Source organism: Branchiostoma lanceolatum, chromosome 8 (assembly GCF_035083965.1).
Source record: "Branchiostoma lanceolatum isolate klBraLanc5 chromosome 8, klBraLanc5.hap2, whole genome shotgun sequence".
Classification (NCBI taxonomy): domain Eukaryota; kingdom Metazoa; phylum Chordata; class Leptocardii; order Amphioxiformes; family Branchiostomatidae; genus Branchiostoma; species Branchiostoma lanceolatum.
In genome coordinates, this window is record NC_089729.1 from 16,448,547 (window position 1) to 16,462,150 (window position 13,604).

The 13,604-nt window shown below is 43.6% G+C and overlaps 2 protein-coding genes across 2 annotated transcripts; one reads left to right on the plus strand and one right to left on the minus strand.

Moving 5' to 3' along the window:
• Positions 1-3,367: 3,367 nt before the first annotated feature.
• Positions 3,368-5,923, plus strand: LOC136439515 (alpha-2C adrenergic receptor-like). Its single transcript, XM_066434933.1, has 2 exons — positions 3,368-3,807; positions 4,761-5,923. Exons 1-2 carry the CDS (start codon positions 3,370-3,372, stop codon positions 5,748-5,750), a joined length of 1,428 nt encoding a protein of 475 aa, XP_066291030.1. The 5' UTR covers positions 3,368-3,369; the 3' UTR covers positions 5,751-5,923.
• A 3,242-nt stretch (positions 5,924-9,165) lies between these two features.
• On the minus strand, positions 9,166-13,361 carry LOC136440807 (alpha-2C adrenergic receptor-like). The gene is made up of 2 exons (XM_066436927.1): positions 12,983-13,361; positions 9,166-10,845 (listed from the first exon to the last, which is right to left on the minus strand). Exons 1-2 carry the CDS (start codon positions 13,343-13,345, stop codon positions 9,838-9,840), a joined length of 1,371 nt encoding a protein of 456 aa, XP_066293024.1. The 5' UTR covers positions 13,346-13,361; the 3' UTR covers positions 9,166-9,837.
• Between the last annotated feature and the right edge of the window lie 243 nt (positions 13,362-13,604).

Here is a 13,604-nt window from a genome sequence, read left to right on the forward strand (position 1 = left end):
ATATTGAATCATGCGTCAGTCTTTTATCCCAGTCAGCAGTCTTATTTCATTTAATTTTGCCCAAAGCGCAACTGTTCTTTGCCATCTACTAGTATTACATGTATTTTCTGTAAGGCCATACTGACTTAGTCATATGGATGACACCCACACGCATCAATGGTCGTCTGTTTACCCCCAAAAAAATTTGCACCATACTGTAAATCACATGAAGAAGCTGCAAAATGAGCATGTATACTGCAGATTGCAAAAAGAGTATCGGAAAATGGATACTAATGTTGTGGGATGCCTCTTACTATTGTAAAGCATACTGCTTTTGTCCTTTCACAAAATTTATTTCGAGCCCTGAACAAAATCAACAAAGAAGATGTGAAAGAAAAGAATTCTTTGCTATACTATGTTCTGTGTATTCAGTTATTTGTTCAACCATTCTGACCGCTTAGATTTCATATGGAAGGCAACATGTTTTTTTGCCCAAGTTTTATTATGAAATTTTTCACACGCTCCCATCAGTTTGTGTGTGCCCAGAAGATCCATATAATCAAATCAGTATGACCTAATCACTGAATAAATGTGTGAATTGAACAAATAAGCTACTAGGGGGAACTAAAGTAACAATCAAGACATATCAAAGTGTTCAACCTCAATTGCTTCACACCAATCCCCACCATCAAAACAATGCACTGTCCCTTACAGGTCAGTGACACAAACCTTAAGGCGTCATAGGCCCTCTCGGCTCTAAGATGATGAAATTTAACACGTTGGCTTATTGGCAATTATCGCCAAACTGTCCAGATATATTTTGTGTTGAATGCTATGATGTCTGTATGGTATACGTACCTCACTGTGTTTGTATTTTATTTCCATGGCAACCTTCAAACATCAGTTTAGGACTAATGATGAAAAGTGCGTCAGTATGCCCCCGTCTTTTACTCAAGTTACCAAGTAAACCATGATATTGCTAGAAGCAGAACTCTGCCTGTTGAAAACTGGTTAACTTTATATAACAGCACATGTGCAGGACCAAAATAGGCAGAACGTTGATGATCCAAACAACTATGCAAATCAACAGTGGCCTACATCTTTTGAAATATGTAACCGCCATTGACGGATACGGTACGCGGGCCTTTAAAACGTTCTCGGTCTTACCAAAAATAAAGGAGCATAACTACAATTTTAGGGTGTAAATACAAAGGATGAAGTCATTTATCGATGTTCAAGTTTTATGACGTTGTTTTCATTTTCTTGCACTCATCATCCTTTTGAACGTCAGTTGATGAAAGGAAAGAAAACAGAAGTGAGTAAGCAGCAAAAAAAATATCATCCAAGCAGAGGTTTCGGTCGGGGGCTACATGTATAGTAGTGGTGGAGGAGGAGGGCAGAAAAAAATCGCGGCAACTACTCGTCCTCCGACTTGTAGAATTAATCTCCAAGCAGATCTAAGGGCACCAAAAAGCCCCAAGAGGAAAGTAAAAAAAATGATTTGCAATAACAATATCGATATCATTTTCTTTACTTTCCATGTATATGGTCGCTTCTTGGTGCATTTTTTAACGCACAAGCAGTATTACTCGTATGTCATCAATTTATAGTATTTTTAGAAAAACGCTGTAGTTTTGTTAAGTTTGTTCCCAACATTTGAAGCGAATATTTGCATGAACGACCCACCAGTACTAGAGTTTATCACACAATTTAAAAAGTTGTACAGATGTGCAGAAGTTAGAAAGGTCAGATTGTCTCTTGGACTACTTTTTTCTTTTGACAATTAAAGTAAAGAAACTTTGCTGATCAAATTGTAGCAATTGGATGCGGTCTTTGCAACCCTTGGATCTGCTTGGAGATTATTGTAGAATGGCCAAGGTGAGTCTGGCATTCTTCCCAGCATTCATTGCAAGACACTTTCCACAAAACACATCCCAGATGACTGACTGTGACCAACAAGATAGTATATAGATTTGTCGTGTTGCCTTTGGCATTGCAGCAATTGTTACAATTTGATCAGTAAATTTTCTTTTCTTTAATTGTCAAAAGACTAAAGTAGTCCATGAGACTGTCTGACCTTTCTAAGTTCTGTACACCTTTTTAAATTGTATGATAAACACTAGTACTGGTGGGTCGTTCATGCAAATATTCGCTTCAAATTTTGTGAACAAATTAAGCAAACTACAGCGTTTTTTCTGAAAATACTATAAATTGATGACATACGAGTAATACTGCTTGTGCATAAACCAAGAAGGAACCATATACATGGAAAGTAAAGAAAATGATATCGATATTGTTATTGCAAATCATTTTTTTACTTTCCCCTTGGTGCTTTTTGGTGCATTTTTTTCTGCGTCAAATACCCATTGGGAAATCCCCTATCTACTAACGTTAAAAAAGACGCCAAGTGTAACTCACAAATAAGCAATGAACTTAAATTGTAAATTATCGATGTTAACAAAACTGTGCCTGTTGAAAACTGGTTAACTTTATATAACAGCACATGTGCAGGACCAAAATAGGCAGAACGTTGATGATCCAAACAACTATACAAATCAACGGTGGTCTACATCTTTTGAAATATGTAACCGCCATTGACGGATACGGTACGCGGGCCTTCAAAAAGTTCTTGGTCTTACCCAAAATAAAGGAGCATAACTACAATTTTAGGGTGTAAATACAAAGGACGATCGCGAAGTCATATATCGATTTTCAAAAGTGCGTTGGTCTTTTCTGTTGTTCCCTATGCGATGGATTCTGCGAGGAATTGTCACTGCGATATATTTGGCGACGACTCCTTCTGAATTTCTTTCGTGAGGCGGCAGTATTCTGGTAGAAATAGAAAACTCCCTCTGTATTTCCATTATTACAAAACCATTAAATGAGAGAGGAGAAAAACACAAGAAGGAAAATGATATAGAGAAATACAAATGTGTTGGTCTTTTTTTGCGATGGATTTTGCAAGGACATTGTCACTGCAAAATATCTGGCGAAGCTGACGATCTCCAATGTGAATTGTGCCTTTTTTGGATCTAAAAATAGTGAAGCACCAATGTAATATCTACTAACATATTAGTAATTCCACAAGGGTACATAATTCCGCCACTGTGAAAAAATACGTCCAAACAGATCTCCAACCCAACGTCCACTCGTGTACATGTAAACACCTGGGGGTGCTGCACTAGAAATATCTCCCTGCACTTTTTTCAAAGCAGTGGTTGTATGTAACCCGGCGGTTACCACAAAATGGACAGCTCGTCTCTGGACTCCCATTGGTCCATTCTAATTGACAACACGCCATTGGCTGGTTGGCATACTCTATAACTCCGCACTCCGTAGTGCCCTTGCAGTTCTCAGCCGGTCTCGTCAGTCTCTTACATCGGCTCCAAGATGAGTGCTGATCCGAGCGTTGACTTCGTCATGCTCTTCAACGGCACCAACTCCACGGTGTCGACAAACGACACGATGCCCGTCGACCCTTACGGGCAACCTGAGGAGGTGTCCCGAGTCAAGCTGTGGGTCATGGCGGTGCTGATGACCATAGTGATGCTGGTCATCCTCATCGGGAACACACTAGTGGTGGTGGCCGTGCTGAAGGTTCGGGTGCTCCAGACCATCCAGAACTACTACCTGGTGTCGTTAGCGGCGAGCGATCTGATGGTGGGCGGCCTCATCATGCCGCTGGCTCTGATGAACGAGCTGATGGGGTACTGGTCCCTGGGCAGAACCATGTGTGACATCCACGTCACTCTGGACATCTTCGCCTGCACGGCGTCTATCCTCAACCTGTGTGCCATCGGACTAGACCGCCACTTCGCCATCACAAAGGTACAAAAGCTTTTAATTTCTTATCCTAGCTACCTCCTTTAATGTACGCGTTTTCTATGCAATACATGCAACTAAAAGGGTAGGATGCCTTGTGGTCAGGGTTTTGATTCAGAATCTTACGTTTCTGGGTCAGTCGAATTCCTAGCAGGGCCCAACCTTGTGAGCTTTAGAAAGGCACTTCACACCTATTTCCTCACTCGGTTCAGGTGCAAATAGGTGCCTGGCTTAGGTTAGCTTATAGGGGTGTGGATCCCATCGGAAAGGATAAAGCCGTAGGTCTCGTGTTTGAGGAGAGCCACACTTTGAGCACGTTAAAGATCCCACCGCACACGGCGTAGGCGTCCATTCCGGTGTGAGTGGAGCAAAACTCACAGTTTGGTCTTACGCAGCTTAAACCTACTGTACAAAACTGGTGTGTTGCTCTTAGAGGCAGTTTACCGGTTATATACTTGTTCGGTTAAATACCTACGAAAATGGCGATGGTTATCGGCATAGTTGTGCCCACGTAAAGCCAGCGCAAGGGTGCATCAATACGAACGTCAGTCGCCTATCATGATTGCCTTAATTGCCTGTAGTCATGAGTGTTTCATGTTTTATCCTCAAACAAACATGCAACCTACTAATATATCGGACTTGTTTGATCATGCATACGCTTCTTACAGAAAAAGAAAGGTCAGCGGAAATTTTATTTTGAACTACCGTCGTAGCTTGTGGCGATACATTATTTCAATTATCCATGAATTGGCGCTGCTACAAAGCGCCAGTGAAATGAACCTTCCTCCATCATTCATGTAAAATTGGTATTTTCTACATAATTCTTGAGTTAATTGTCAACTGTGTCTTCTTTGGTGGGAATAATTAGCAATGGGCCGTGACGCCACAGAAAGGACTCCTAGCCATACTTGCTAATATGGAAGTCCTTTCTGTGACGTCTGTTTCGACTTTTCTCTCAGTTGTCTGTGTCTGTAGTCATTCTGATGAGTGTGTTGTTTTGTCCTCCACAGGCGGTTGAGTACACTGCGACTAAAACCACGAAGCATGCCCTCGGCGGTATCGCCATGGTGTGGACCGCGTCTACCATCATCTGCCTGCCGCCGCTGCTGGGCTGGGGGACCGACAGTTTCCAGCCGGGCCTGTACCCGCGCTGTGACTACAACGACAAGATCAGCTACGTCCTCTACTCCACCGTGGGATCCTTCTTCGGACCCCTTCCCATCATGCTCGTGGTCTACACGCGCATCTTCATCGCCGCCAGATCCAGCATTTGGAACTTGCGCAAGCGCAGTGGCAACACCATGCCCACCACAAACGTGCAGCACCAAGAAGTGCCGGAACCGGCTGCCGATGGGAAAGACGTGCAGACTAGAAGGAATGAGGGAAAGGGGAAAGAACCTTTGAAAGCAACCAATCAAGAGACCACCCCTGCCGTTCTGCTGTACCCAGAGAGTTTGACGGCTGTCTACTCAAAACATACCCTCAACAGTGGGAAACCGACCGACGAGACTGTGCCGAAGGGGCTCCACGATCCCAGTAAAGCAACGAAGCCATCCCGACCCGCGGATCGGCACAGAGGCGCTCCATCAACGGGAATAGACACAGTAAGGTCGCACTTGCCTAAGATAGACCCGATCGTGCGGGACGTCAGGGAACGGCGATGGAAGATGATGCAAGCCAAAGAGCGCCGCCTTACGGTTGTCATCTGCATCGTCACCGGCGCCTTCGTCATTTGTTGGAGCCCGTTCTTCGTGGCTTACGTTGTGAGAACAGTTCAAGAGACTTTAGTGTCCTCCACGCTGTTCAGAGGCTTCGTGTGGCTGGGATACTGTAATAGCGCGCTGAACCCCATCATATACACACTGCTAAACACAGACTTCAGACAAGCCTTTCAACAAGTTTTGATCAGGAAGTTAAACACACAATCCCGTGGGGTTCGTAGGTATTGACTTGGCACTCATTGAAAGAGTAGTTTTCCTCTCAGTTGTGGCTGAATATGTAGTTGAGATTCACCCCAACAAGCACATCTTAATGTGGTACACACTTTGCACACTGGCATCATTTGAAAACCTCTATAAATTTGTTCCATATTCTTATTCTGTATATCCTATACATATCTACAGCTGAGGTAACATTTCCATTTGGAAGTTTTGCAAATTCATTTGCATTTCACACAATGAAATTTGCATTACCTTCTGTTCCGAAGATACTGTAATTTACAATTTGCTTGTTTATAATTTTTGCACTGTAGCTACTGTAGCTGTTGTACTTATAGATGCTACTTTATCTTGTTTGTCTGTGTTATCATTGCAGTTATTAAATGAGTTATCTTACTCTACATTGTACTTTATTCAGTTTTTGCACTGTGTAGTTGCTTTACTCGATTCTTGCAGCTGACGTATCATAATGGTTCTCGTTGATTATGAAAATTATGTCCCAATTTGCATAAATTATTTTAGTTTTTATCATCTTTTCTAACCAAATAACTGAAGGGCCTCAAAGTAGGAAAGTCTATGCAATATAAAAAGATGATGAAAAATGATAATGATGATGATGACAGTCTTATCTTAGCAAAGAAGGCTACTATAGTATATCTATGATGCAAGGTGCTGATTTACATGATTCATGTTTAATGATGTTCACCTATATTCAACTTCCAAACGCCTCAAGTATAAAATGTCTGTCATTTAAAAGACATTTCGTCTCATTTGTCGCCTGCAAATGAGGTCTTTATTTGCGTGATTCATATCTATCGATGTTCCTCTCTAAGTCAGTTACAAATGTCACATGTTTGACAGTCCTTTCATTGAATGCAGTGAAATCTAAAATTTCCTTATTCAAAATTACTTCAAATATGATCCTGATTTGCATGATTAGTATCCATTTGTCAAGGTCTATCTGTCATTCCGTTAGAGAGATTAAAAAATCTGCTGAAGTGAACCCAGGGAACTATGAAACATAAACGGCCCATGTTTACTACCTTGGATTCCAGGCCAGCATCCCGCTGGTAACACGTGCTGTCCTCGACTATTGTATTGAAAGCCCTAGCATGGAATGCCGATGTGTTGTACGTTTTCGTCATTCATTATGTAGATTAGGTCCTGATCTGCATAATGGCGTATCAGCTAAGCTACATAGATACCCAAAGCAATGAACATCTATCATGCTATCAATAATCAACCCATGTCTGCTGTTCCAAAGTTTTCAGCAAATAGGCCAACGACAATTCCAAACAAGTGTTCGGAGACCTCATACCTCCATGAAATATTCTAATTATGCCATCGACTTCCGCAATAACATGAATTATAAAAGATTTTCATTTATTATGCAAAATTATGCCCGTATTTGCACAATTGGTATCTATTAATGCCCCGCCTATTATAAACAACATACTATACACGTATAAAACTCCTATCATGGAAACCTCTGGAATTATAGAATTTTCTAATCGATTGTGCAAATTGAGTCCTTATTCGCATAATTTGCATCTAATTCTAGATCTGTGCATCTCTGTCCAAGCTATCTGCATAGATAAACTCATGAAAATTGGATGTTCCTTTAGTCTGCTTTCCTCTTTCGAAGATTCAAGCAAAAACGCACCTGTAGTTCCAGAACAACGTAGTTCCACGACTTCTTCCTGACGTCAAAAGCTATCTGCCATGCATTAAAAAAAAAAAAACGAAAAAAAACACACAGCATGTCCAGGACAAAAAAAATACAGCTGCAGTACCAAGGAAAGCCGACAGGGGGCCCAAATCGCCCTTGACCGTCGTCTTCCCAAGACCCACCCACCGAAAAATGAATAAGGTTAACGTTAACCTGGAATTGGAAACCAGACTACCCCTGGGGTCAATTAACACGTGCCGGGGAGTTTTGCCTGGGATCTGATCTAATTACGCTAGGGCAAAATTCGCTCTTTGGTGCACGTACAACAGTGGGTTGTGTATGTACGTTTGTGTGTTTGTTTGTTTGTTAACAGAATAACTCAAGATGCTGTAGATGGATACTTTTAGTAGGTGGGCAAAGATCGGGAAAATGACTTGAAATGGAGGTGAAGTTCGATAATGGGCCTCCTAGCGCCTTCCTATGGTACTGAAGCGGAACTTCAAGGTGTGAGGGTTAATTTGTTGGATGTGCTTTGGTCGTGATTTTGAGTGGTGGATAGCTCTTGCAATTGGTAGCCTCCACCAGGCCTTCTTACGGGCGTGTGGATCGCAGAATTCGGCAGAAAAAGGAATACAGCAATTAGCCCGTAGAGCCAGTTCACGGTGAAGATCGCATTTCGACCGCGCCTGCGAATGAATCTCTCCGATGACCAAACTCCCCTGAATATTCTCCCTATAGCCGGCATTGTTAGTCTGGTAGAGACTAAGCTATTGGGGGCAGGTAGTAATTGGTGTAAGTTAGGAACTGCAATGGATCTTTTTGGAAACCTTGGAAAATGGTAACTCAAGCAGGTATGTATTTTCGTTGTTTTGGCTTGTACAACTTTACCCTAGTTGATGATTAGCATGAGATGCATATTATGCAAATCATGACATAATTCGCATAATCACAGAGGAAACTTTGTAATACTACTGCATTGCATACTGTAGCATGCTGCTCTTAGTAAGCATCTCATGTCCTCGAATCTAAGTCAGCATAGGCATCTGACAGTGGGCCGTTGAAAGTCAGATATTTGTAATTAATCGTATCAGCTCCAAAATTCTCTTGATGGAAAAGAGCTACGTACGAGACCAAGTGAATACAATCTACGCACGCATGTGTCGGGCCCCGAAGCCACAAATTTGTCCCACCGTGGACTACCGGCAGCGTGACCGGGGGGGGGGGGCTTGTTACCGCCCGGTACTCGCACGATTAGCTCACGGCGTCTATTTGCTACCGGGTCCCGCGTTCCATTTAAGTCTGAGTTAAATTGATTCAGGATCCCGGCCGGGCCCCAAAATAGCCCGGCTACCGAAGGGTGTCCCACGGGGCCACGTAGGGGTCACGCCCGAAAGTACAAAAAACATCCCGTGAACTATCCGGCGGGGCCCATTTTTTCCAAATGAGATTGAAGCATTATGTGTGTCCATAATTTACATTAGTTTACAAGGTATCTTTGTGATCTTTGTTATCTTTCATTAAAGACAGTTTTGCTATTGATAAAGGACCATAAAGAGTATAGAAGGCTTTATAGTAAGCCCCGAATATGTGAGGTTTGTTGTTCCATTCAGGGTGAATGCATTCTGTGTGCCTGACGATCTGTATATTTCTATAAAACAAAAAACGGAAATTAATGGTGTCATGATGTGATTTATTACGTTTAACTCCCTGTGACAATATTATCAAAACACAATGCGAATCATTTATTCATTTGCCAGAAACAAAACAAAACGAGACAAAATGAGACAAAACAAGACTACAAAACCTGCAATACAGTTGTTAAAAACTGCAATACATGTTACCACAGAAGTACAACGGGTACATCATTAAACTGCAATAACTGCTGCACGAAACTGAAATAATCGAGTGCAGCAATAACTAAACAATGCAAAAACTGCAACAAGTATAGCGGTAAGTGCAATGACTCAATAACTGCAATGATTACTCAGAGGATTAACATTAATCATATTACTACATAGAATTACCAGTATAAAATTAACAGCTACAATATATCATCATCATTCCAGGGTGTTGTCGCTCCTTCGGAGGAACCCCTCCCTTGACAAACGCCAGTCTTTTATTGTGCAAAAACTATATATGTATATACGTATGTTAAGTGTTAACTTTTTGTCAGGTGGTAATGCAAATCTTATCGTGCAAAATACAAATGTAGGAAAATGATGAAAAGGAAGTTACAAAACTTACATATGGTAACAGTACCTCAACTGTAGTCATGTCTAGGTTACCCAGACAAAATGTATCGAACAGAGGTTTTCAAATGATACCAGTGTGCACAATGTGTATCACATGAACATGTGCCTTTTGGAGTGAATCTCAACTACATATTCAGCCACAACGAAGTGAATATGGCACATTCGAACGATTGCCAAATTAATACCTACGAACCACGCGGAACTTCCTGATCAGAACTTGTTGAAAGGCCTGTCTGAAGTCTGTGTTTAGCAGTGTGTATATGATGGGGTTGAGCGCGCTGTTACAGTATCCCAGCCACACGAACACTCTGAACAGCGTGGAGGACACTAAAGTCTCGTGAACTGTCCTCACAACGTAAGCCACGAAGAACGGGCTCCAACAAATGACGAAGGCGCCGGTGACGATGCAGATGACAACCGTAAGGCGGCGCTCTTTGGCTTGCATCATCTTCCATCGCCGTTCAGTGGCGTCCTGCACGATCGGGTATTTCTTGGCCAAGTGTGACTTGGCTGCTTCCACGTCTGTTAATGGAGCGCCTCTGCGCCGATCCGCAAAATCCATTGATGGGGATGGCTTCATGGCTTTACTGGGACCGTGTAGCCTCTGTGCGGCGTGGGGCGAGTTTGTCCCGTTGTTGGTCTTGTCGTTCGGTTTCCCTCGGTTGAGGGCATGTTTTGAGTAGACAGCCGTCAACCTCTCTGGGCGTAGCAGAACACCAGGGGTGGTAGGGGGCGTCTCTTGATTGGTTGTTTCAGTTATAGTACACGAGGAGATTCCCGCTTTCATATGTTCCTTCCCCTTTCCCTCCTTCCTTCTAGTCTGCGACTCTTTCCGATCGGCGGCCGGCACTTCCAGGCGGTGCGCGTTTGCAGTGGTAGTGGTAGTGACCGAGCGGCGGATGCTACTGCGCTTGCGCAGCTTCCTGATGCGGGATCTGGCGGCGATGAAGATGCGTGTGTAGACCACGAGCATGATGGGAAGGGGTCCGAAGAAGGATCCCACGGTGGAATAGAGGACGTAGCTGATCTTGTCGTTGTAGTCACAGCGCGGGTACAGGCCCGGCTGGAAACTGTCGGTCCCCCAGCCCAGCAGCGGCGGCAGGCAGATGATGGTAGACGCGGTCCACACCATGGCGATACCGCCGAGGGCATGCTTCGTGGTTTTAGTCGCAGTGTACTCAACCGCCTGTGGAGAATAAAACAACACACTCGTTAGAATGACTACAGACACAGATAACTGAGAGAATAGGCGATAACTCTTCCTTATATCAGTTTCATTGCAGAGAACTGGCCATAACGTATTCATTTACGATACAATCCCCAAGTACATGTACCTGACTCTGATACATAGTAGTATGTAATGTAGCATTCAGTATCTACATGTAGATAGTATTTCCCTTCTACTTTCTACTGAGTCAAATAAACAGAACTACTTCAGAAAGACACGTCGAAAAGAATGATTTTGTGTGTTATATTGTGTCCTGCCCATAGTTTTTTGGGCACGTTAATGCCGCCATATGCATGTTTTGCACACAAGGCGTTACAGCTCTTATTTCAGCACCAGGGACGGCACCGTTCCGGCCCGCCCCAAAACGCAAAAGTGGAATGGGGAGCCGCTGGGGCGGCATCGCAATCAGGCTCTTAAAACAACACCGCCACTGATGTACCTAAAATCCAACCCAGCATTCACGCGTTCAGACGTCATAGAAAGGACTCTCCCACTAGCTTGTATGGCTAGGAGTCCTTTCTATGACGTCACGACCCAATACTAATTTGTCCCACCAAAGAGGACACAGTAGACAATAATTCAAGGATGACGTACATGTTTTCAGAAAAGGCCGATTTTTTTACAAGAATGATGGAGGACAAACAAACAAACAAACACACAAACAGACACACAGCCTCAAAAACAAAACCTTCTTGGCGAAGGTAACGATTCTGTAGTACAAATAGGTGGCCTGAATTTTCGGCGGAGAGATTTACAGTAATCATGGTAATAGGGTCTTGTAAAACCAGGCTGGTTACAACGACTTTTTCAAACTCATTTTCCAAAGACCGAGAGAAACGAAGCTTGTCTCAGTTCTGATTTAATTTCGTCTCGTTTCAACCTCCCTACAATAACGAAAGGCGGGTTAGGCTACTTTTTGATCTGCCCCCGTACACATGTGTGTACATCAAAGGTTCACCATGCGATGGCGGGATCAGGAGCTTTTCTAGTAGTCGAATTACTTGGAGCTGACAGAAAACGCGCGGGTATGTCTGGCCTATGTTTCAATAACACCGCCGTGCTTCACAGGTAACAGGAAAAACAGGAAAGAACAATTGGGTCAGGGCTCTATGATGTGGCCGACCCCGCCTTCTCAATATGTAGAACAAATACAGTGTGTTTGTTGGAACTTTTCTTTATCCATTTTTCTATAAAGCTTTATATAATATGAAATTTTTCCTTACATTGATGAAGCAATGTACGGATAACAATCAGCGAAAAAAGTGAAAAGGGAGATTTTACTGAACAAAACATTTTGGGCTCGTTTTTGACCCCGTTCGGTCATTTTAGTCGCAAAAACTCGGGTGTTTGAGTGCGGTTAAACATGACAGCAACTCCTAAATTCTGTTGTTCCCATTCCATATGTGTTCAGGGTACCCTAGGTGTACATTATCATATGCTCACATAGATATTGCTCTTGGATTATCGTTAGAATACAATGCAGTATTCTGATCACGAATTCATGAGCACACGGATTATGGCTTAAAATCTTCGATGCTATTTTCATGCCCTGCCCGTGTTTGGTAACCCGGTTAGATCTGGAGTGCATGTAAGTCGCTGCACTGTCATCTTAATGTTCCAGTGGTTCGATTCCCTGTCCTTAAAACTCCCGTCTAGATGTTGAACTCATCATAACGCATGTCATATCGTTTGCCCCCTTTTATGAATATCGTACACGCCACTATCTTGTCTCTTTCTTATTGGTAATGTTTCATGACTTTCACAAGGTCGATACATTGTCACAACTATGCCGATAACCATATCCATCCTCCCCAGCGCTCAGGTTGCCCCGGACGTGTGCCCAACAAGATTGACATGCATTCATGAGACGCTGAGCTAATGGTGCGTCTCTAATGCTCATCTCAACCACACGTCCAGTGGAATATCAATACTGGGGAAGATTTGACAATGTCCTTCATATTGACCTTGCAGAATGTCACACAAAATGTCTACTCGAGCAAAGGTTCTGTAGCGTCACCGTTAAGGGCATGGTTACCGGATAGATGCGTGCACTGTGTAGAAAACGGTTAGGATAGAAAATTAAAAGCTTTTGTACCTTTGTGATGGCGTAGTGGCGGTCCAGTCCGATGGCACACAGGTTGAGGATAGACGCCGTGCAGGCGAAGATGTCCAGAGTGACGTGGATGTCACACATGGTTCTGCCCAGGGACCAGTACCCCATCAGCTCGTTCATCAGAGCCAGCGGCATGATGAGGCCGCCCACCATCAGATCGCTCGCCGCTAACGACACCAGGTAGTAGTTCTGGATGGTCTGGAGCACCCGAACCTTCAGCACGGCCACCACCACCAGTGTGTTCCCGATGAGGATGACCAGCATCACTATGGCCATCAGCACCGCCATGACCCACAGCTTGACTCGGGACACCTCCTCAGGTTGCCCGTAAGGGTCGACGGGCATCGTGTCGTTTGTCGACACCGTGGAGTTGGTGGCGTTGAAGAGCATGACAAAGTCAACGCTCGGATCAGTACTCATCTTGGAGCCGCTGTAAGAGACTGACGAGGCCGGCTGAGAACTGCAAGGGCACTACGGAGTGCGGAGTTACGGAGTTACCCACCAGCCAATGGCGAGTTACCAATCAGAATGGACCAATAGGAGTCCAGGGAAAGGGGCTGTCCAATTTATTGTACATTCGTAATTCACTCTTGTCAGACCGGAA

What these genes read in the sequence shown, in the direction of transcription:
- LOC136440807 (XM_066436927.1), bottom strand. Translation starts at nt 13,345, where the DNA reads ATGCCCGTCGACCCTTACGGGCAACCTGAGGAGGTGTCCCGAGTCAAG. An exon ending in GCCACTACGCCATCACAAAG is followed by an intron (nt 10,846 to 12,982) that starts GTACAAAAGCTT and finishes TATTCTCCACAG; the next exon opens with GCGGTTGAGTACACTGCGAC.
- LOC136439515 (XM_066434933.1), top strand. Translation starts at nt 3,370, where the DNA reads ATGAGTGCTGATCCGAGCGTTGACTTCGTCATGCTCTTCAACGGCACC. An exon ending in GCCACTTCGCCATCACAAAG is followed by an intron (nt 3,808 to 4,760) that starts GTACAAAAGCTT and finishes CTTTTCTCTCAG; the next exon opens with TTGTCTGTGTCTGTAGTCAT.